This window comes from Chroicocephalus ridibundus, chromosome 2 (assembly GCF_963924245.1).
Source record: "Chroicocephalus ridibundus chromosome 2, bChrRid1.1, whole genome shotgun sequence".
Taxonomy (NCBI): domain Eukaryota; kingdom Metazoa; phylum Chordata; class Aves; order Charadriiformes; family Laridae; genus Chroicocephalus; species Chroicocephalus ridibundus.
Window position 1 is genome coordinate 48,675,055 of NC_086285.1, and position 23,065 is coordinate 48,698,119.

Sequence of the window (23,065 nt, forward strand, 5' to 3'; positions counted from 1 at the left end):
TCCACCAGAGCAGAAATCTTAGGATTGAAATCACGAGCAACCTTGACTTCTCAAAGACAAGATTGTCCTGGATGGTGTCCAAGATGAACTCCACTTGACCTTAACAGCATTACTTACTTTTCAGCTGGAAACCAGAGTTTCCACACAGGCTGCTCAAGACGTGCTTTGCATCTCGGCAGACAACACCGCCTGGACAAATATTGATTTTTCTGGCAGATAAAATGGTATCGTCATATTTACCACAGCCACACAGATGACAGCAAGCCTGCAGAGAGGCACGTGCTCTCTCTGGCTAAGGACAGGGCTGTCTGTGCCCTTCACTCGTCTTGCAGCCGATAGTCCAGGGGACTGGGAAATTATCTGGGTCTGCGAAAGGGGGGATTCCCCTAGGGTACATTTCCTCCCTGGGCGCAGGGCAGGACAGCGTGTACCACCCCAGCTACCGGTTAAGCAGCCATGATGCAAAGGGGCTTTGATGAATCAGAAAGCAGCCCAGCTCTGCCTTTACAAGCACAACAAAGCAGGCAGCAAAGCACGCTGCTGGGAGTCGGGGGGGGGAAATACAGACGCCCTCCCCATGCCTCCCAGCTGCCTTCATGAAGAGCCCTGCAGACCACAGCAGCAGCACAGGAAACCACCCCCTGCACCGGAGGGTTTCTTCTGAGCCTCGTCACTTGTAGAAGTACGTGCACATGAGGGAAACACCACTACTGCGGAGGCCTCCCTCCGGCACCGCTCTCCTTCAAGTACCAGAAGTCCCATGCCACCACACAGCCTCCTCTCCATCCATCTGTGCCTCCTCTCCATCCATCCATGCCTCCTCTCCATCCATCTCTGCCTCCTCTCCATCCATCCATGCCTCCTCTCCATCCATCCACGCCGGCCACCACTGCACCCAGCTCCCATCTTAGTACGGCCACTGCCCCAATGAGAAGGACTCGAGCTTTCACAATTACTCTCCTGCACTTAACAAGCCGAAACAGGCTCTCACTTATACTCCTCTGGCTTTCATTCCCCTTTTTTCTCTCATATGGAAATACAGTATTTCCTACTCAGAGAAATACTATTATTACTCCCCTCCTTTCTTTTTTTCCTTTTTTTACAAGCTTTTCTTTTACTTTCAATTTGTAACTCTTTGCTTCAGCACATGTCCAAAGAGATTCCTCAGTTACAGCCTGGGTAAGAAAAAAAGTGGGCTTCACTTTGCTAAACTTAGATTTTTTTTTCCATCTTCCTGTGTCTCAGCTGACACCCAAACCTTTTCATTTTGCATTGGAAACCTTTGGAAAGGGTTGCCTTTTAGAATAAGCAGCAAATAGCTAGTCTTTCAGCCCTCACCAACCCACCTCATTAGAAATGGGATTAAGCTATTTTTTAACCAAACACTAACAAACATAAATGGAAGGAACCACTGATAGCTCTGCAACCGCAAGTACCTCTCTAGCACGGGTCTCGAAATAAAGATGATAAAATCAGTTCTAAAAGGAGGATCAAAAGTGTTTCTTTCTAAAGCACCAGTTGCACAGTAGTAATTTTAGAAATTTAAGACAGCTCGAACTTGCTGCTGGATTATTTTTAACAGGAGCTTTGTGTGCAAGGGCAGTTTGGAGGCCGCCTGGCCACGGAGGGTGAGAGGTCCCTGAAGCAAATTCCCGTCTGCAGCCAGGAATCCTTTCTGCAGGAGAAGATTTCTAATTAATTTATAAGAGAGGACAAAAGAGTGAGCTGCTGACTTCTGAGCCTTTAGGAAACTGCCACCACGTGCAAACACCACTTTTTCTTTCCAGTTTTCCTGTCTTTGGTCAGATGACGGTGAAGGGCTCTACTGAAAACATAGGTGAGGCAAGGCAGCTGGTGTTGGACAGCTGGGAAATGAGCAGAGTTCAAGGTTCAGCTATTATTAAAAAGCACACACATCTTTCTATATTTATTCCCACTTTACAGCTCCAAATAAAACACATGCGGTCCTGATGAGTTTACAACTCTACGTACAACGCAGGAGAAAAACCCTAAGACTCATCTGGGAAAACCAAACTGATACATACAAAAGTACTAGAAGGATTATTATTATTATTTTTTCTGCCTCCACATGTACAGCTACATTTCTAAAAATATCCCCCTACTAGCCCTAGGGTTAAACATAACAAAACAGAGAAAACCCACTGTCTTACAAACACAGCCATGATTCGAAATGAAGCAGCCTGTTCCTCACCCCAGCTCCATCACGGACCTCCTCGAAAAGCTGCTGAGGAGGATCCATACATTGCAGCATGCTGTACGCTCCAGCAAGCTGCAGATGTGGGTCTGACAAGTGGTGGGGAGCTCAGTGGGGCCAGATGAACTATTTACCCCACTTCCTAGGCAGACTTCACAGGGGATACCTCTGATACCGCTGGCACAATAACCAGCTCCTTCCCTGCAATCACCAGAAAGCAAGCCGTCAGAGACTTGCCCCTTGTCTCGGGGCATGGCTCCATTTTTCTGGAGGAAGAACAAGCAAGGTGTGTAACTCATTCATGCACTTAAGATGCTTTGACCGGAGGTCCCTCAGAAGGGCAAAACGATTACAGCGAGTAAAGGTAATGCACGCAGTGAAAACACCGTGACGAGACTGACCGTGGAGCAGCTCCCTCTGAAAAGGTGTCCCTGGGACTGGCACAAATCGCTGCCTGTGCTCGCACCCTGCCTGAGCCCTCGGCACAGCACCCACCCAGCAGCTCTCCCTGGGGTCCGCAGACTGAAAGGGCAGGATGGCTGTACGCAGTACCTGGAGTAGTGTGTCCAGCTTTGGAGTCCTCAGCACAAGGACATGGACCTGTTGGAGCGGGTCCAGAGAGGGACACAAAGATGATCAGAGGGCTGGAGCACCTCTCCTATCAAGCCAGGCTGAGGGAGTTGGGGTTGTTCAGCCTGGAGAAGAGAATGCTCCGAGGAGACATTATAGCGGCCTTCCAGTACATGAAGGGGGCCGATGGGAGAGATGGGGACAGACTCAAGTGCTCAAGGCCAGGCTGGATGGGGCTTTGAGCAGCCCGGTCTAGTGGGAGGTGTCCCTGCCCATGGCAATGGGGATGGAACTAGATGACCTTTAAAGTCCCTTCCAACCCAAACTGTTCTATGATTCTATGAAGTCTGACATGACAATTAAAAAACCTCTAAATGCCAGAAAAGGCATATTCACTGCCACTTGGAAAAAATACTCTTACAAGTAAAAAAACCAACATAGCTGTAATGGAGAGGCAGAGGGATAAAAACAACCATCCCCCACACCAGAAGGCAGACAGCCGGCACAACCCAAAGCATCTTTTCTACGTGCCTTGCAAGAATCTGTTCAAAAACAAACAGCAACCACCACCACCAAGATATATAGCTGCAGCAGACTCCAGCTGGCACATAATTCAATAACCACCTCCTTTCTTACCCCTTTTAAACCAGATAAACGTTAAGCCCGAAGCATTTGCCCCAGGGTCCTGTTCCGGCAGTAGGCCAGGCGAGGGGTACTCACTGCAGGCTCCGCAGGTGAAGCAGCCATCGTGGTAGAGGTTGCCCATGGCCTGGCAAGCCTGGTTCGCTCCATACACCCCCTTGCTGCACTTCACGCAGGTGCCTGGAAGAGAGAGAGGGAGACAGCAGTCAGAAGCGGGACCTGACGGGGTGGCTGGGGTCACTGACTAAGCTCAGCAGCTTAGGACATGGTGGTTCATTGTAGCCCCAAAATGTAGGCGACATCGGCATCACCCACCCTGAGAGATACTATTAGCAGTGATGATGACAGTCACCAGACCTTCATGGCAAAAGCCTTTTGCAAAAAAGACAACTGGACAACACCAGCCCTGTCTACAGCAACATCTCCTTCCTTCACCCATGCATTCCCACAAACTCTATATACATTTAAAACCACTTAGTGTCCCTCCCAAAAGCCTGGGTGGTGCTAAGTGGTGCTCAGAGCTGTTCACAGGCCAATAGTTTCTGCTACTTATTGCATAAAATAAGCTTGTTGCTTGCAACTGATGTGAGAAAAACACACCTCTTAGCCCATTTAAATCTTCATCGATTTCAGACCCCACTCACATCTGCTGAAAGCCCTAAGGACTTCCCACCAAAACAGATCTGGACTACCTGACACCCGCCTGTCTTCCCTCTGTCAGCCACATCTGAACACAAAGACCCAAGGTAGACGCTACCTACAGACCACGTATCCTGCCCAGACGTTCTTCTCGCCTCTTGCAGGACAAGGCAAGAAAGAAGTCAGTTTTAAGAAGAGGATACCTGGTGGCAGCAGCACCAACAGCCAAGGGGGGCTGACTCTCAGGTGGCCCATGGGGTGAAGGAGAGCCAGGGCCAGCACACATGGTCAACTTCTGGCTATAAGCTGTCCCAAGTGCATGTCCAAGCTGCTCCTCACACGCTCTTGCCACCACCATCATCTAAAGACCACGGGCAGCTCTGGAGCTCCAGAGGAGGGAAAAGACGACTGTGCTTAGCAGTTCAGCTTAATCTCTTGCTGGCGCAGCCCAGCACATTTCCACCAGCACCCACCCCGGTGTGAGGCTCCAACCCAAAACCCAAGCCAGGCAGACAGCGTAGGGTGAGGATTTCGACCTCACGAAGAAGCCGCTGGGACCCTCCAGGCACAGACCTGCCTGATCGGGGCTGGGAATGGCAGCAACAGGGCAGATGTATGGTGGCGGTGGTGGTGGGAAGGGACTGTAAGGAGAAGACTTTAGCACTGCAGGTTCACAAAGGCAGTTGTGTGTTCACACAGGGTCTCTACAATCTCACATTTGCATGTAAAACTATTTCGGTAAGAGAGTAAGAATTGATAATCAAGTTTCATGCCCTTGATGGCACCCTCTAGCAGGACCTCCCTCCACTGTGCAGGGAGAAACGCACTGAGGCTGCCCAAAACCACTATTCTCTCCGGGGAGAGAAAGTCCTTATCCAAGGAAAATGACACATCAAGCCAGTTCTCTTACTTCAGGCATCACCCTCTGATTGCGAAAGACTGGTTTTAAAGCAGCATCACCCTTTAACTACCTCTAAGTGAGCAACTTTAGTCCGTGTTTAAACAAATAAACATGGCTCTATCTACCCAAAAAGGGCAGTGGGAAGGAAAAATGGAAGATGTGGTTCTGTCTGTGGTCCATGGTGACTCTGTGGATGTGACTTCACCTTCAGGTCTCTCCTTCCACCGCTGCTCATTCCCATTCACCCCGACTCTTAAATTCCCTGGGGCAGGGACCTTTGGTCACACCTCGCTCCCACTGGCCCAAGAAGGAACAGCATCATCTTGCTGGAGATCCTTAGTCATGCCGTGGTTAACAAAACTTCACTTCCTTCGGGGCCCCGCAAGCTCCGGAGTAATCGGAAAGGTCTGGTCAAAGTTAGGAAGAAACCCAACGTACTTATGACAGCACTGAAAAGTAACTCCCAGCTCCGGCAGCACCACGCTGGCAGTCCCAGGGTGGTTAACAATTCCTTCCTGCAGCCGATAGCTGCGGCCATGAGTTTTTACACACTACAGGGACAAAAACTCTCCGGAACCCTCCGCAGTAACGCACACACAGCTGTTGGAAAGCAGATACTCCATTTTCCCAGAGCAGACCTGTCTCTCTGTGCTGCAGCTGCCTGCACGCTTTCAACCATAAGGCTGAAAGCCATCCTAGCACGGCTCCAAGCCCCGCTGCACTCAGAGCCAGAGTCCCAACTGACACAAACCTGCAGAGAATAATTAGTTGCTCTGTTTTGTCCCAAATCCGACCTGAGCTGAAACGCTAGCTTGGCCGCGGGCCCACCCCAGCACACGCAGACTGGCACCAAGTTAGCAAAACTTGCTGGTTCTTTTCCAACCAAGCAGATTTCTCTCAGTTATTTCTTGAAACACCTTAAGAATGCAAAAGATAAATCACGCAGGCAATACCAAAAAAAAAACGAGAAAAAAAAAAAAAAGACAAGACAAGATGAAGATGAGAAAATTTGGCTTTTCAAATGGATGTGATCTCCCAGGAACGCGTACCTTCAGCAGCAGCCCGAGATACTGTGCAATCGTCTGACACAAGAGCTAACAGCTATCCTGCAGAATTCCCTCTCGACTACAGCGATGCCGAGCGGAAAGTTTTGAGAGCAGAAAGCTTGCTGATTTTGCTGCGCAGAGCCTTCTTTCCACGACATTCACCAGGCTCTCCACAGAGCCGATGTATTTATTGCCCTGCAAGTGCTGCAATTTTCCCTTCTCTGTGCCAGAGAGTGGCTGCTCCAGAAAAAAAACCACCCAGCATGTTCTGATTTCCTCCTTTCCAGAAAGCAGCCGGGTGACGCTGAATATGGATGAGCAGCAAAAAGCAGGAGGCAGAAGGCGCAGACGCTGCGTGCAGGCACAGTGCATGGTAAAGATGCTGGCAGGCATTAAAGCCACTATAAAATACACTAAGGCAAATCCCATGGAGGGCAGAAACTACATCTGCTGTCTCCTGTCCATCCCATTTAAGCTTCAGAGCGTAGTCACTGCCTATGTTTTCCCCAAAGGGACAAAGAATCCATCCAGATTCTGTGGGATCTGCCCCGGCTCTTGCATCCATATCCAAACCTTCCTCCACCTCCTGCCCCTCGACCTCCCCCATCATCCTTGCCCCTTTCTTTCACTACATGCTCCATTTCATCCCCTGCTTAATCCTTTTATCCACTTCTTTCAATATTTAGGCCCTTAAAACATGGAAAATAGTAATAGAATGAAAGGGCTTTTAAAAAAAAATTGACAATGTTGTCTGTAAAAACTATAATGTCCTAAATCACCCAACTATGTAATAACCAGCCATGCTATAAATATTTATAGATGTCCTGTGGCAAGGCTGACAATTGAAAAATGGCATTATGGCAAATCTGTGTATCGTTTAAGTTTTTATTTGTATCTGCCAAAACTTGCTTGAAAGCCAATTAAATCTCAGTAGCAATCGGAATTATTCTAGAACTCTTTGTTTCTTCCAAATATAATATTCTGAAGTATTTTAAGCAACATACTTGAGCCTTCATCTCTGACTCTCTGCACACCTGGCCTGAAAGGGGGAAAAAAAAGTGTTTTTTATTGATTTTTTCCTTTCCACATTTTTTTGCCGCTCGCTCCCTGCTGCCACGATGATCCTGTTCTTTCGTCTTAGGCTGCGCAAGGGAAAAAGCAATACCTGTTGCTGTGGGCGGCCAGTCGCCAAGCTCGGCAACGTGTGTGCAAAGGCAGCACAAGCACAGCCCGCATCCAACCCCATCCCGCCACAAAAACGGCCTCTGCGCCCCGCTCCACGCCAGCTCCGATGACGATTTCCCAAAAGAGTGCTGAGCATGCTTTTCTGCTTGCCAGGGCGCAGAGTTAAAATGTCAGCAGTGTCAGTCCAGCCCCACACGCTGCCGGTGCCAGTCTGCAGCTCCGAGTGATTTTCTTGGCACAACATAGCATTTAGCAAAAAAAAAACCTGTCCTCGGCTCAAAGCCGAGGGACCCCCGAGTATCCGCGGCTCAGCGAGATGCCTGATCCCTGCACTTAGTTACTTTGCCACGCGTAACGAGCGCTTATACAAGCGCCGATCTGAGCAGATATCCCCTCTGAAATGATGGCTTTTAACCTCCGACGGCGTTATTAAGACATTAGTAAGGACAAATGAAATGTTTCTCTTTCACCGCCAGGACGACAAGCCCAAAGCACAAGCACAGCAACATGCACAATGCTGGTAAATTCACGCTAGAGCATGCCGGCAGAATGGCAGCCAGATTTGGAAAGGGAAAGGGATGGAAATTGCTGATTTCGGCTCAATTTCTGCCGGTTAAGGCAGCCGGGCCCCGGACAACAAAGAAATCTCTGTTCCTTTTCGCATCATGCGGCAAACAACAGCCCGCGCTGCAGCTGAGCGCCTGAACAAAAGGACCTTTGGGGCAGAGCTGGGACCGAAAACATGCCCCGTAAGCCACATCCCGGCGCTCGCCAAACTCCATCTCAGCGTTGCAAACCCGGCTGCCACCGGGAACAGCCTCGGCTCATGAGATCAAACAGCTCCGATGCAGACCTCAAGGGCTGTCAGAAATGAAAGCGAACCTGGCACCTAGTCTGAAATGTCAGTCCCACCATCAAAGTTCAACAAGTGCATTTCCATTTACTGCCGGACTCAAAGCCTTTAGAAATGTTTTTTCCTCTAAGCGTTGCTATTTCACGCTCACCAGAAGGAGCTCAGTTACTTACTGTATCCCACTCGCCAAAAATTCAATGCAAACCATGCTGAACAACAGCATTTTCTAGGAGTGGTCGGTGTGATTTATTTCTGCGTGCTAGAAATCGTCTACCTACAAACCAAGAACACAGCTGTAGATTTTTCCAGCAGCATCCCGCTTCTTTTCAGCGGCATCCCCATTCTCAGCAGCATCCAGGACAGCCAAGCTTTCCTACAGGTGCTCCTGCTTGGGTTGCTAAGACTGTCGCTTAATTTTAGAGGGCCAAATATGTTGCTGTGCTGCTTCCATGGTGAGATCTCCTTGCCACGTCAACCCAGTCCTGGATAAGAGGAATTCAATGGCAGGATGAGGGGAGAATCTGGTGATGTGGGTCTGCATACGTAGCTAATCCAGAAACAGCACTCAGAGGAGTAAGTCTGTCCTACCCCTTCCACTTCCTCCACGCAAGCCATGTTTCCACGATCAGCTTGACTCCTCTCCACCACACATAACACTTTTTTGCCTTCTCCTTACAGGAGGGTGGATTTATGCTGAAGAACCCACAGTTGCTTTTGGAAGAAAACCCCAGAGCCTTTGCACGTAAATACCTCCCATGTCATCTTTTCCATCTGCCCAGATATGCACGTGACTAATACAGAAGTAGACCCTGCTGCCTCTTGGCAGAAGCTGTGCCTTCATGAGAGTCCTCCCCATCAGAGCGGGAAAGGGGAACAAGCCAAGAGCTTTCTTCTTACCTTGTTCTCCTTTCCTGCTCTGGCAGGGAGGATCCTCATGAAGGCACAGCTTCTGTGTTTCCAACCCACCTATTTATTCCAGGAGAACCAAGTCCTCCACTTGCACACACATTTTTCAAAGACTGTCTGCTGAAAAAACCAGTTTCACCCAACATGATGCTCAGTTCTTCGCCTTTTACTTCAGACCTTCTCCAGAATCTGATGCCACATGCCCGGTGGCTCACCTTAACCAAGTCATTCCTACATCAAACTCTAAATTAGACATACTGCATGCCTCGCTATGCTGTTACCCACTACTGTGCAATTGTGCTTGCCAGAGAGTTGATTTCAAGGAGATCTGGAGACCCACGTGAGATCGAGTGCCTGGAAAACCTGGCAGTCTGGTCCCATTCGCTGCTGGGTGTCATCACTCATATCAGCCCCACGTTGTCACTCAGTGGTAGCAAAGATGTGCAGGTCTGCCTTGCCCAAAGAACCAAATGCAATTTTTCTGTACTGTTTTTGCATGCCATGGTCTTGACCCCCGACTTTGCTGTAGACAGCTGTGTACACACTGCCAGCGAAGTACAAAATGCCATCAAACTCACGTCAGTGACATTTTAAGTACCTTAAAGCGATGTCAGAGATTACGTGAATTCCAGTGCCAAATGAATGAGGCTCCTTATTCCCTTCAGTCCTCACTGCCACAGTATCCTGGCTGAAAGACCTATTGATCCTCTGCCTCATCTCCTTCCTTTTTCTTTCCTTTTGGTACAGATTTTTCCTTAGCTTGCAAACCCAGCTGAGCTCCCAAGAGGAAGGGAGGAGAAGCGCATACTGCTGTAATCTTGAAGAGCCGTATCCCAGGCAAATACTTACTTGCTTGGTTCCTTGCAGTGAGATAAACTCTGCAATCTGCACACACCCACTAGTCCACTTGCCGTGATCCTTCCAGCTTTCCTTGTTCCACCAGGACCTGCCTTGCCCTGCCTCCCCCTCCTCTCTGCTGTAGGCAGGCATCACCTTCCAGCCGTGTTCTCCCAGGAGCAGGTAGCAAGGGATGCCTCCACTCATTCCCAGTGGAAACAATGCCATTATCATCACCCACGTACAAAACAAACCTCAGAAGAACTTTCATTTTAACCAGAAATTCTCCACTCGGCAGCACTGAAATTACCCTCACTGCTGCCGAACCATCCTGGTGCACCGTCGTCAGCAGGTTTTGGTAAAGTCCACAGGTGTGTGCAGCCTTAAAGTTAAAAGAACTGTGTTTTCAGCAGTGGTAAAACACTAACTTCACTACACACAGAACTTCAAAATAGCACTGCTGGCCTTCGAGCTGATCACAACCATTCAGAAGTGCTGGGGTTCCAGGTCTCCACGGGGTTTCAGCGACTCAGCTACTGCTTTGCTTCTGCCAAGGGGAAAAGAAATCTGCAGACTTCGCTACGAGATCTTCTCTGCCTGACTGCTGGGAAGCATCCCAGTATTTTGCTGCAAAACAAGACGCCTGGAGCCCTCCTAAAATACCTGCAGCTTATCAGCTCTGCTCTAAATAATAAGGAAGCCAGAACTCAATACCTAACAAATATTTATAACAAGAAAACCATTTATAAAAATTGTTTTAAAAAAGACTCTTTCTTGGTAAGGATGTAGATAGTCTCCATCAGATGGAGTTTTCCATCTATGCGAAATAAGCACTGGTAAAAACCCGATGCTACACATTCCACCTCTAAAAGCATCCATCTGTGCCTGCAGACCAAGGAACTGCACGGTGCCACAGGTTCTGCTAAAATGAATGGCAAAACCTCCCTCCAGACCCGACGCCTCTCAGCCGGGCCTCTCCCCCACCAAGTCACCTCCAGGCAGCGCAGGCAGATGCTCAGTATGGTTGTGCACCTGCCTGGCGGAAAACTCATCCCGCTCAGTCCTCGGAATGGTGCTGCCTCACCTAACCCAAAACATCTGCATTTGCGCTGGGTGGTGCTAGCGGAGGAGCTGCAACTCCCCCAGTCACTCTGACTTAATTAATCCTCCCGTTCACCAAGTGGAGATGATGGCTGGTGCATCCAAAGGAACACCAGGGAAAGTCAGCGGGACTCAGGCACCTCGCTCCTGGATGTTCCCTGGAAACAGAACGCCAAAAACCTGAATATAACCTCGGGTGTCTTCCAGCGGCATCACCTGGGACCTGGGGCCCCTCTCTGCTCCATGGGAACCGGCATCTCTGGGGAGCAATTTCAGGATTTCCCTCCCCAAGCCTAAGACCCGGGTGACACCTGACACTCCCTATGTCCTCCTCGAAACTCAGATAAATCAAGTCAGCACTTCAAAGGCGCTCTGAGAGAACCCAAATTCCTCCAGGGACACGTGCAGCCCAGGCTGCTCACACATAGGCCACTATTTAAACATAGAAAATTCTTGGCTTTGTTTGCTTCTTTCCTTTCACTTATACATACTCTGAGGAGACAAATGGATTTTGTACAGCAAGTTGGTGGTGACAGATAACCAGACTGTCTGTTACTCCACAGCGGAGCATCCTACCTATCTTATGCCTAGTCCCTACCTTATCCTTTCCTAGGCTTTCCTTTGCAAATGCTCATTTTCACATAGTGAAGTGCTTTTTCTGATCTTACTGCGATCAGAATTAACTGCTCATGATACGTATCTGGTCTAGACAGAGACAGACTTAGGGACTGTATGTTACCAAGACAGACCTATTTTAAAAAATCTCCTTGTTACAAAAGCAGCATCCAAATTTAGGAGAGCTGAAACCATTTTAGATAAAACACTTTGGTCATTTGCACTTCAGTCCTGGTTTCATTTCCTGGCTCCGATGTACTGCGAAGCTGCTGCATTAGACTTCCCCTCACTGGGGGAAAGTCTGCAACAAAAAAACCCCTGTTGATCCTTTTTATCACTATTGCATAAAAATATTTATTTTCTATCCTAAAGCTTGCTAGCTTGAGGGTAGGGAATAGCAATTCCCTGACAGATTCAGAAGACCATCTGGGTCCTTTTTTCCTCCAAAGGAAGTACGGTAACTGTGAAAAATGAAAATAAAAGTGAGAAAGAAAGGGGGAGGAGGCCCAGAATTAAAACACCTCGGTACTTGCCCCTTCCTGCTCCTTGGTCCTCCACAGGGCAGATTTGCTGAGCCTTCCTCCACAGAGCTAAGGCTCCACAAAACGTTACTTCTTCATCTGCTGTGACAGCATCATTTCGTTTTTCCCTCTCCTCCGTCACTCCCCTCCTCCCCCAATTTCTCAGACACTACATCCTGGTGTAAGACGACCTGCCAGAAGGACGTCAAAAGACCTCACTGGGGTTCAGGCAGCCTCCATCTCTCCTCCCTCACCGGGGCCCACCGCTAACTCTGCCGCCTGTCCAGCAGGACTCTCCATGCTGCCAGAATTACTCCTGCTTCACTACAAATTTCACACAGGACGAAAGCCCTCCCCATGGCGCTACCCTCTGTTTTGTGATAAAAAGGTAAAAATAATCTAACCACCGACTAGGTTCCTCTGCTTTCTCACCCCATCCCCACGCACATTTTGGACAAGGTATGACCCAGCTGGTTTGCTTGCACCGTGAGGAGAAGACACACGCAGCAGGGTCTGTTGTAGAGACCCCTGACACCTCTCCAGGGGAGCTGAATGCCTCCTCCAGCAAAATATTCCCATTTCTGAGCACTGCCTCCCACGAGACTGTTGTCCTGACCCCATCTTCGTTACCAGCTCCTCGTCACAGCGTTCAGCCCTCCCCCCCAGACGAGGCTCACGGAGCTCATTCAAACCATGCACTGCCCACATGGGACGGAAAGCGCTAAAACACATTTGCAGGCCAAAAACGCTGCAAGTACAGCAACTTGACACATCACTTTTCTGCAACAGAGTAAAACTGCATCTGCCCTGCCACGAGGCTGAATCCAGACACAAGATACTGAGATAAACAATCCCAGCTCAGCCCTCTGCAGGCAAGTACCACTGCCTGATGCCAAGAAACACATTTTGTTATGCAATTTGCAACTGAGCACTCGGTGGACCCTCCAGCTACGTCCCCGGAGCTTGGCGTGAAGCCCGTGCCTGCTCCTGTGTGCGCAGACCACTGCTGAGCCACCCACCGACCCCACCAGGCAGGACCTCATGCAGCCCCAGATGCAAACCCTTCCTCCGCACCAGGCTGAAGAGTTTAATCTGTCCCCGCTTCTACTTCTGTGAACCTGGGTCTAAAATCGTGAGGAAGATCCATACGCTAGACCTGCTCCCATCAATCGTTAAATTAACCATGGGGTTCTCCGCCTTCCCAGCAACTTCTTGTTTCTTTTCTCCCAGAAGCTGAACTATCTCATCTGCTATTAAATTGCAAAGTGGCGCAGCAGGGAAAGGAAACGCTCCATTCGTCCCTGACCTTCTGCCGTCCTGGGGTGGTAAATTGGTTTAATCCAGCAGGACATTTAATATTCTCATTGTGAGATCCTCGCATGTAAGCGGTCCCCTTCCACTGCCAAGCGCCAGCGACAACCTCTGGTGGTGGTCTGGACTACTTGTGGACCCGAGATTTAGGGAGGAATGTCCCCATCGCCCGTTTTTCTGCCATCCTCAGGATGCACCGATCCTTGCGGAGGGACCAGCACCTGGGGGCAGGGGGAAATCCAGGCAAGTCTGTGAAACCACCACCCTTCCCATCCCCAAGCAAATCCTCTTCAAGCGATCCTGCAAGAATGCCTGGCCATGGCCACCTCCATGGGGGGTACCACCAAGGCTCCCTGAGCCCTGTGCCCTTCTCCGTGCCCGCAGAGCACGCAGGCACGACTGCTCCGCAGGCTGGAACGCTGCCTTCCCACTCGCATGTGGTCGGGCAGCATACTTTTAAGACACAGAGAACAAGGAGTACTGTCAAGAAAAGGTAAGTGACTCCCTGCTGGCAGTGAAAGGCACTTCAGAAGATGCTGCTCCAGCTTCTTCTCAGTGCTGTCCTCCCCAAAGCTGCTAAACTACCTTTGCTTTAAAATTTAAGAGCTGGGATAAAACAAAAAAGTGTTGCAGGAGAGCTTCCAGTCCCTGTGATAAATAAAAGTTAAATAACAAAAAAAACCCCCGAGCAACTGAAAAAGCACAACCAAGCGTACGGAGACACGCAACCCTGCGCGAGCCCTTTTCACGCCGGCTGCTGGACTGCCTCCTTACCAAAGTAATCTGCCTTCGGCCGAGCATCCATCTCCTGCTCCAAGCGCTGGGTCAGGGCCTCCAGCTTCAGCTCAGCCGCCGACGGCCCTTGCTCCGGCTGCGGAAGGAGGGTCTGGCAGGGCAGCTTCACCTTCACCGCGCTGGAGCCCTCCGGCTGCCCGGCGTCCGACCGTGGGCCGCTTCCGCCCTCTGGGAAAGGTGGCTGTGGAGCATCCGCAGCCATCGGCCCGCGCGAGGCGAGGCGTGAGGAGCCCGGTTCGGGGCTCACACCGCTGCCGTTGGGCCGGTGGTTTTGACCGTGGGCCACAAAGTGGCCGGTTGGGCCAGGGTAGGCGGTGGTGTGCTGGTAGTCCACGCTCGGGGCAGCAGGTGCAGAGCTGGGGGTGAAGGCCACCGGCATGCCCTGGTACCACCGCTGGCTGCCGTCCCCTCCGGCCCTGGGACCGCAGGCATCAGCAGGGCCCGAAAACCCCCGGTCGGGCTGCACTGAGGGGGTCGAGAAGGAGGAGGACCTCTGCTGTGGCAGGGCCCCCGGAGCCCCCTCCTCCATCCCCGCTGAGGGTGCCGGGGGGGTCCGGGCGTGCGAGAAGGAGGAGGACCTCTGGTCCCCACCACCCCGCCTGCCCTCGCTGCCATTCTCCTGCCCACCACGGCAGGGCTGGGGTTCCCTGGAGCTGCCAGCCTGCTGCTCCCCACGTCCCGTGCCAGGCCGCGAGCCCCCCACTCTGGGGATTCTGTCGGGCTCCGATTCCCAGCTCCGGCGTCCGGCCTGGCTCCCCGAGGCCTCGGTACGCGCCCCGGTCTCGCTGAAGCCGCGCTCTCCTCCGTCGTACGGCCTCATGGTGGAGGCTGGGGGCGGCTTGGCACCCCGCGCCGCCGTCGGGCTGGGCCGGGGGGTGTTGAAGGCAGCCCCCCCGTTCAGGGCGGCCATCAGCATCTCCTCCTGCTGCTGCTGCTGCTGCTGCTGCTGGAGGTGGATCTTGGCCATTTTGGTGGCGAAGACCCTCCTGGTCTCCTCGAACTCGGGGTTGTTGCCGGCCGCTCTGTCCACCCGAAAGAGCCCGTCCTTGGAGGCCTCGTACATGTTGAGGTCTTCGATGAACTTGCTGGCTTCCAGACCCAGGTCGTCGTACTTATCCATCCCTCCGCCGGCCTCAGCGGGCTGAACGGCCCCCCCCAAACACACACACACCCCCCCACACACACACACACACCTCCCCCCCCGGCGCCTTCTTCTTCTTCCTCCTCCTCCTCCTCCCTTTCCCGCCGGGATCGGGGCACTGCCGGCCGCCTCCGTCCCGCCGCGCCGTCTCACTCCCGCCGCGCCCGTCCCCGGGGGGGGCGTGGCCGGGGGGGGTGGCCAGGAGCCGGGGGGCGGGGGCGAACGCCCCCGCCCCCCGGCTCCTGGCCACCCCCCCCGGCCACGCCCCCCCTCCCCACCCCCCCCGCCGCCTGTCGTCACCAGTCAATGGCAAGACGTCACAGGTGACGCCGCCCGCCGGGAAAAAACGGCCCCACGCCCCGCAAAGCCTCGTTCTGTACCAATTAAGCGTTTACGCGAGGAAATTGCGTGGGTTTTCTTAATGTTGAGTCGTGGAATGGTTGGGGTTGGAAGGGACCTTAAAGATCACCCGGTTCCGACCCCTCCTGCCCCGGGCAGGGACACCTCCCACTGGATCAGGTTGCTCAAAGCCCCATCCAGCCTGGCCTTGGACACTTCCAGGGATGGGGCATCCACAGCTTCCCTGGGCAACCTGTTCCAGTGCCTCACCACCCTCACAGGAAAGAATTTCTTCCAAATATCTAATCTAAAACTACCCTCTTCCACTTTGAAGCCATTATCCCTCATCCTGCCACTACGTGCCCTTGTAAGAAGTCCCTCCCCATCTCTCCTATAGGCTTCCTTTACATACTGGAAGGCCCCTATGAGGTGTCCCCAGATTCTTCTCTTCTCCGGGCTGAACAACCCCACCTCTCTCAGCCTGTCCTCGTAGGAGAGGTGCTATTTTACGTTGTATGCTGCATGGTCATAGAATCACAGAATCATAGAATCGTCTAGGTTGGAAAGGACCTTTAAGATCATCAAGTCCAACCATTAACCCAACACTGCCAAAACCACCACTAAACCATGTCCCTCAGCACCACATCTACAGGTCTTTGAAATACCTCCAGGGATGGTGACTCAACCACTTCCCTGGGCAGCCTGTTCCAGTGCTTGATAACCCTCTCAGTGAAGAAATTTTTCCTAATATCCATTCTAAACCTCCCCTGGCACGACTTGAGACCATTTCCTCTTGTCCTATCACTTGTCACTTGGGAGAAGAGATCGACCCCCACCTCCCTACACCCATCTTTCAGGTAGCTGTAGAGAGCGATAAGGTCTGCCCTCAGCCTCCTTTTCTCCAGACTAAACCACTCCACTTCCCTCAGCTGCTCCTCATAAGACTTGTGCTGTAGACGCGCTTAAGTGAACATGACTAAAGGACCCCAGCTCATTGCAAAGAGGAGGAGGGCCTCCACCCTGAAGAATAACAGCCACCCCTGGACGCCCGGGATAACACCATCATCGCAGCACCTCCAATACCTCTGTGAACCCTCTGGCATCATGGACAAGTTACCGCAGCAAGACCAACTCCAGGGACACTTAAATCACGAAAGAAGAAGACGGGTGATGATGTCAGAAAATTATAGTTGCTTTGTAAAACAGTGGCATCTGTCTGTTAAGCAGAGATTGGTCATATCCCTGGAAAGGTATAAGAACTGTGTGTAAAACCGCATTTGGGACACCTCATGCACATGAATTAAGAATTACCCTTGCAATCCTGTACTCTGTGTCCCAGACTCTCACCTCTCTCCGCAAAATTTTCATGACACAACCCAGCTGGGGGTGCTCAGAGGTCGGGGGTGTGCGACGGGACCTCTGTGCCGGGCTCGGGGGAGAGGCCGGTTTGCAGGGAGCTGTGGTGCCTCTGAGTCAATCGACTGGTGCAGTTGATCCTGCGAGCCTGGGCACGTGTCCTGCATTCCCAGGACTTGTTGTTTTATTCTCCCCCAGGCTCCAGGAGACGGGGCCAGATGTTAAGGAACGTGGAAATTCGCTGCCTTTTAATAATCGTGAATTGGGCTGTGACCAAAACCTGTCAGAAACCAAAAAATCCCCTCTCCCCTTTGCCCGGTTCCTGTACAGAAGTGCTGCTGAGCAGCGGAGGCCAGGTCTAAAATAACCCAACGCTTCCCGCGAGTTTTGGCCTGATGTGCTTAAAAATCATGGCACTGGGAGCCCCGGGAAAATAAAAGTGTGTATCTTCCCCCCCCAAGCAACCTGGAAGGCTGGGAGCAGGACCGAGAGGCACGTCCTGGCGATGACGGCCTTGGGCTCGAGCTTGAGCTGATAAGGCTTGATAAACTTTGGACCTGCAAAAGTTACCTCAGGCATAGCAGAGGGTTAGAGACATGGTTTTATGGTTTCTGGGGAAGGCGGGCGGGTGGGGATCCCAGCGCGGTGGCCGAGCGGCTCCAGTCCCCGGGAGCCAGGGCAGGGGAACCCCAGCTGCCACTAGCCATGGCCTGATGAGCGTTAAAGGGGTCAGTAGTGCTGGAGCTTTCACACAAGTATTGGGAAAAGAGCCCAATCTGTCAAGCAATCACACCTATCAAACCTTCCCAAGCCTTCCTCTGCAGGGGGGGCAAGGGAAGGAGGGGTGTCGCAGCTTCCACAGGCTGAGCCCCACAAACCCCCTTTCACTTTGGGTGGTGCCTGGGGGCTAAACCCCACTTTGCACAAGTCCCACCAGTTCAGGAGGGTTTAACTTGCATCACGCCAGGGCTCTTTTGGCCACACCGGACCAGGCTTGCCTCCCCTTTCATGGCCAGGAGAAGATGCGGGGGCCCCCAGCACCTGCTTCATGCCAGGCAGGTGTAGGCTCAGGCCACCAGTGACCAAGAGCAAAAATAACTACCTCTTTTGAGGGACTTGACTGAAACTGTTGAGGCTAAGGTTAAGCTCAGGCAGGGCGGCGAAAGCCAAAACTTGAGTTTCAACGTCTACAGACTACAGAGCATCCTCAGAAAGGGCTAGAGCAAGGCCGGTTTTGACAACATCCAGAGTGGATGAGCAACGGATTGCTTGAATCCGTATTTGTGTGGCCGGAGAGAATGACAGCCAGGAAGCAGAGCAGCAGGTAGATGAGGATGGGAGCGTGAGTCCCACCACTGCTTCCCTCATGGGAGGAATCTGAGACGTTAGTGGACAAAGAGCAATCGGAAAGGAAATTACACATTGCTCTCCCACCTTCTTCCCTCTTCCTCACCAAAGGATGTCAGGTTAATCCGGGGAAGGCACACTCCTATCCAGCGTATCAGAGACTCAGCCAGTGTCTATTGGGGTTTTTTTTCTGCAACCACACAGAGATGAGTCTCTTCAGCCCTCTAGGAAACAAACCCTTTGGTGGAGCAGAAGTATTTGGGAATAGACCTCTCTATTTTCAGCTTTCAACAAACAAACCCAGGAAGAATCTGTAACTTCCCCCAGATCATAGGTTTTTTTTCTGACTTTCTTTTTTAAGGGTCACGCATACGTTTTCTGCCATGACTTTTTAATCTGTAATCTAACATCTGTAAGGCGTTTTTCAGTCGGGCTCGCAGTAGCTCACCACCTTGGGACGGGGAGGGGGCGGGGAGAGTATAGCCTTCTTGCCGAATGGCGGCTCTGGATGCTGCTGACCTTCGCCAGCTCTGCAAAGTACATTTCCTTCCTATGCCAAAGCATCGAATCAGCTGTCTGCAGAACAATGCGAGCGCGGACGACATGGAAAAGGCTGCCGAAGCCCTTTTGGATGGGGAACCGTCGCCCTGGGCTTGGCCTCCTTCCAGGCTCCGCACGCATGAGCAGACCCTTTGATGGCGAGCGCGCCTTCGGAGGGGGATCGCAGCCGGGCCATCCAAAGGCATTTCGGCATTCCGCTTGCAATGCTCGCTGCGAACATCCGGCGGCGAAATACCTTTGAAGTTTCATGCTGGGATTTACTCTTTCTGTGGGACTTGGGCTAGGGGTATTCCCGAGCGAGCAGATGATTAACTTGAACTTTCTGCCGGACCGGAGATGTAATGCCACGCTGACTTGCCGGCCCTTCTGCTGCCGTTAGATGTGGCCCCACAGTTTTATAGTCCCTGTGAGTTTTACATCCCATGCCTAGTAAGGAGTGAAGGGGTCTGTCATTGCTGTCATAGCACAGGACCACATGTGCCTATCTGAATTAACTTATTCTAAACTCTGTCCCTTGAAGAAAAAAAAAACAACAAAACACAAAAAACCCACCACTGCTCATTTAATCTGTTTTTGTTCCTGTGGGCAAGGCTTACACGCTGCATTTACTCATGCAAAATAAAGCTGACAGCTTCTAACCCAGCCCCGCTCCACGTGGCGGTCGCAGCTGCCCCCGGGGCGGAGGCAGGCAGCAATATGGGGAGAAGCAGCCCCGAGTGGTGCTCCCCCATTTCAGCCCTATCTTGGTGGGACCACGATCGCCGTGGCCTCATGCCGGGGTGGCACAGCCCTCCAGGGCCGATGGCAGGCTGGGGCAACGCGCTGCCTTCCCCGGGCAAACAGGGAAGTCGTCAAGGAGAGGCGGGAAGGGATCGTCTGTCTGTATTTCTTGCTGCCGCGTTTGGCTCTGGGCTCACATTGCAGAGAGATGGAGAAAATGCGGATAAAGGTCCCCCCACCTCCCACATACCTCCCAGATCATTTTTCTGTCTGTGAGAAAAACGCCCTCAGATTTTGAGGCATGACAGCAGCACGGGGCTGTATATTTGCTCTAAAAAGATGATTAGGAGGTGTCTGGGTGACAGCTTGTAGCTCTCTCTGAAAGCAACTATTACATGCTCACTATTTGCAAGCAAACCATCACGAGGAACCAGCGGCTGGCAGCACACCAGTTTCTTTGTGGACATTTCCAGGTCTAATCCCCAGTGCCTGTGCTTCCCCGGGGCCATAGCTGTCCCAGGCAGGTCATTTCCCACAGGAGCCTGGACTACACACGCCACTACAAATGCCCGAGATACGTGCTCCGGTGTCTTTTAGCAGGAAAGCAATAAAGCCTTCAGTGCTAGAATATAAACAGAATGAACAATTTATCAGGCAGAAGCCTTTCCAGGATGGAGCCTGGCTTGGTTCCGTCAGGAGCAAATGCATCTCTTGGCCCTCGCAGGATGGCGCCGCAGCATCCCCGAATTCTGCACCGACTGAGTCACCCCAGGAAATGAGGGATGCTCCCGCCAGCTTTCTAATAGAAGTTGTCAATAAATGTGCCATTTATTTGCACCAACTGGGTGCTTTATATGCTACAGCACAGGGCTGTAGGGTAAATCAGAGGGTGTCAGAGGGAAGGATGGAGGGAGCTGGCAGCGGGAGGTGGGTCCAGGGGTGGCTGCGGGCGGGAATGCCAGGCTCAAGCCGAGGGCCAGGTTGGTGAACGGGACGCTGTGGAGGTAGAGAGGCTGAACCTCAGCCCTCTGCCCCCCGAAAAGTTTGCAGGAAGGCAGCAGGGCAGGGTTGGGAGACGCTGTTCCTCCCCACCGAGGGCGCCCCAGGCGCTGCTGCATTCCTCCGGAGGCCTGCCCTGCCCTGCCCTGCCTGCACATTTAACCCCCACGTTGCGGGGCTGGCTGGGTCAGGGCAGAAATGGGTCCTGACTTGGGTGTTTTGCATCTGTTGCAGTACGACTGCCCGCTACGGGGCATGATCTCTGCTGTAAATTAACTCTCAGAGTCATTTAATTAACACTAACGGCACAGAAGGGCCAGGGCAGCTTCTGGGACAGCTTTACAAACTGCCTTTCTGGAGTGGTACGGACGCTTCACAGCAAGGCTTTCAGGGTCACGTTCCTTAAATGACTGCGCCCCGCAGCATCAGTTCAGGGGGGGATGCTGCGGGCCTTGCTCCCAGGTGGGTAAACTGAGGCAGGGAAGGGTTGCCTGGGAGGGCACAGCCTGGGGAGGTGAGAGAACCCAAAGGATCCCAAACAGGAGTCCAGGCAGCAGCAGCAGAGGGAGAAAAGGCTGCAAATCCCGGAGCTGCAGCAGGTCAGTCTCCCGAAGGAAAGCCAAAGCCGTGTGCTAAGTGCTGGGCTGCTGCGCCAGGGAGGAGAACGCCCTTCGCCGTCCTCTCTTCAGTATCTCCAGGTGCCATCAGCGGTGGTGGAGAGCTTCACCACCAGTCCACCAGGCCAAACACTTGCTTTCGGTGGCATCTGGGTTGCACGAAAATAATGCAGGTGGCTTTGGTGGTTTTCCTACCCCTGCTCGAAAGAATATGGAATAGTTTGTTTCCTCCATTCTGCTAAAAAAAGCCTTTTATCGGGACAAGAACTTGCCTGGAGAACTTTCCAGCTCCGTTTTCCCTGCCTCTTTATCAGCGCATTAACACAAAAGGCACAGTGACCTGTTTAACCAACATACGTGGCCTTTAGCAATCCTCGGCTGGAAGCACTCCGCAGGTCAGACGACATCCTGCCATCACTCATCGGCCTCACGTGGCTCGGCGGACTTGGGAGTGGACTCGCCAGACGCAGTCGGTGCGTCCACCCCGTTCTTCCGTGCGCGTCCTAGGAGAAGCTCTCTGACTAACAGATGTTTTGAAATGCTCTTTCACATGGGAAAATTGGGAAGTATATATTTTTATTGGACCCTTGCTATTTCATCCAGCCACGTGGATCTCCAGGGATGGAGACGTACTTAAGAAAAATATTCATTCCTAAAAGCTTCTACAGTTGTTTTTTTTCCACAACGCTTTCTTGGCTTGGCCAGCCCTGCAACGCACGCTCATATTTCTATTTTGCAGCAATTAGTGAGATTTGCTAATTATGCTGCTGTGTATTTAAAGACAATTGATTTCCCTTTGTGGCAGAAAACAGTTTCCTGTTATGCCAATTCTCTTAATCTTCATCAGAAACAAAGCCAGGAATGCCAGCAATGTGTCACGCTCCTTTATTAAATCGCTCTCTTTTCTGCCCCGGTTATGTGTCCTGTGTTTATTGTTCCTGATCGGCGCGCTGGATCACCTACAGCTGTTATGACTACACGTATTTCGCTTCACGTATTTGTTGGCACCAGGCACAGTTACTGGAGAGCAGCTCCTCGCGCGCGGCAGCTCACGCGTCTCTTCTGGCAGCGGGAGGTGGGTGTACGGGGAGAACCTTGGACCTCTCAGGCTCGGTTTTGGCACGTGTCAAAAACTACTGGTCGACAAGAAAGTTCAAAGCCTTAAGATGTGAGTGTGGGCCTTCCCCTTGCACCCAGCCCGGGGAGCATGCTCGTATCTAAGAGAGCAAGCACGATGCCATGCGTTTCCCTTCATGTAAATGTATACGTTCTGCTTACAGTTATACCAAAGAAGATCAAGCTCTTCAACTAAAAGAACTGCTTACGCCCCAAATGTCCCAGGCTGAGTGTCACAAGTGCGAGCAGACAGAATATGGATATTTAGCTCATTATACTTAAGCCTTTCCCATTTACATGTTCCTTTGCTGAGTGAGCAATTCCGCGGCCTAAAACAGAGAGCGAATTGGCATGGCGCGGGCAGACGAGCATCCAAGGAAATGTCCTGGATATCCAATATCACAGTGTATTTTTGATGGGATTCCTGTGATCAAAATCTCTCATGGGTTTGGGCCACGCTCACCTGACAGCAAATACAAGCATCTGCTTGACTTCGACTGAGTTTGCAGTCTCTCACTGCCGAGACAAAGGCTGGCAGACAGAACAAGAGCCGCCAGGACTCCTCTCTGCCACGTCGCTACACCCAGGCAAAAATCCTCCTGTTCAGAGACCACCCCCAACAATTTATAAACCCAGGAAAACCTGTTCAAACTCCCTGACTACACATAAAATGAGAGCTAATTTTATGTGGAAGATGCAACTCTCCAGGGGTGAAACCAGACCTGAACTTTT

At 51.9% G+C, this 23,065-nt stretch overlaps 1 protein-coding gene across 1 annotated transcript in view; it reads right to left on the reverse strand.

Annotated features, from left to right (window-relative positions):
* LIMD1 (LIM domain containing 1) overlaps positions 1 to 15,377 on the reverse strand; it is a 36,546-nt gene extending 21,169 nt beyond the window's left edge. The window contains exons 1-2 of the mRNA XM_063325354.1: positions 14,117 to 15,377; positions 3,506 to 3,607 (exon numbers count right to left, since the gene is read on the reverse strand). Of these exons, the coding sequence (XP_063181424.1) occupies positions 3,506 to 3,607; positions 14,117 to 15,257 (1,243 nt within the window). The 5' untranslated portion in view covers positions 15,258 to 15,377. The remainder of the gene's footprint in view (positions 1 to 3,505; positions 3,608 to 14,116) is intronic.
* Positions 15,378 to 23,065: the final 7,688 nt, after the last annotated feature.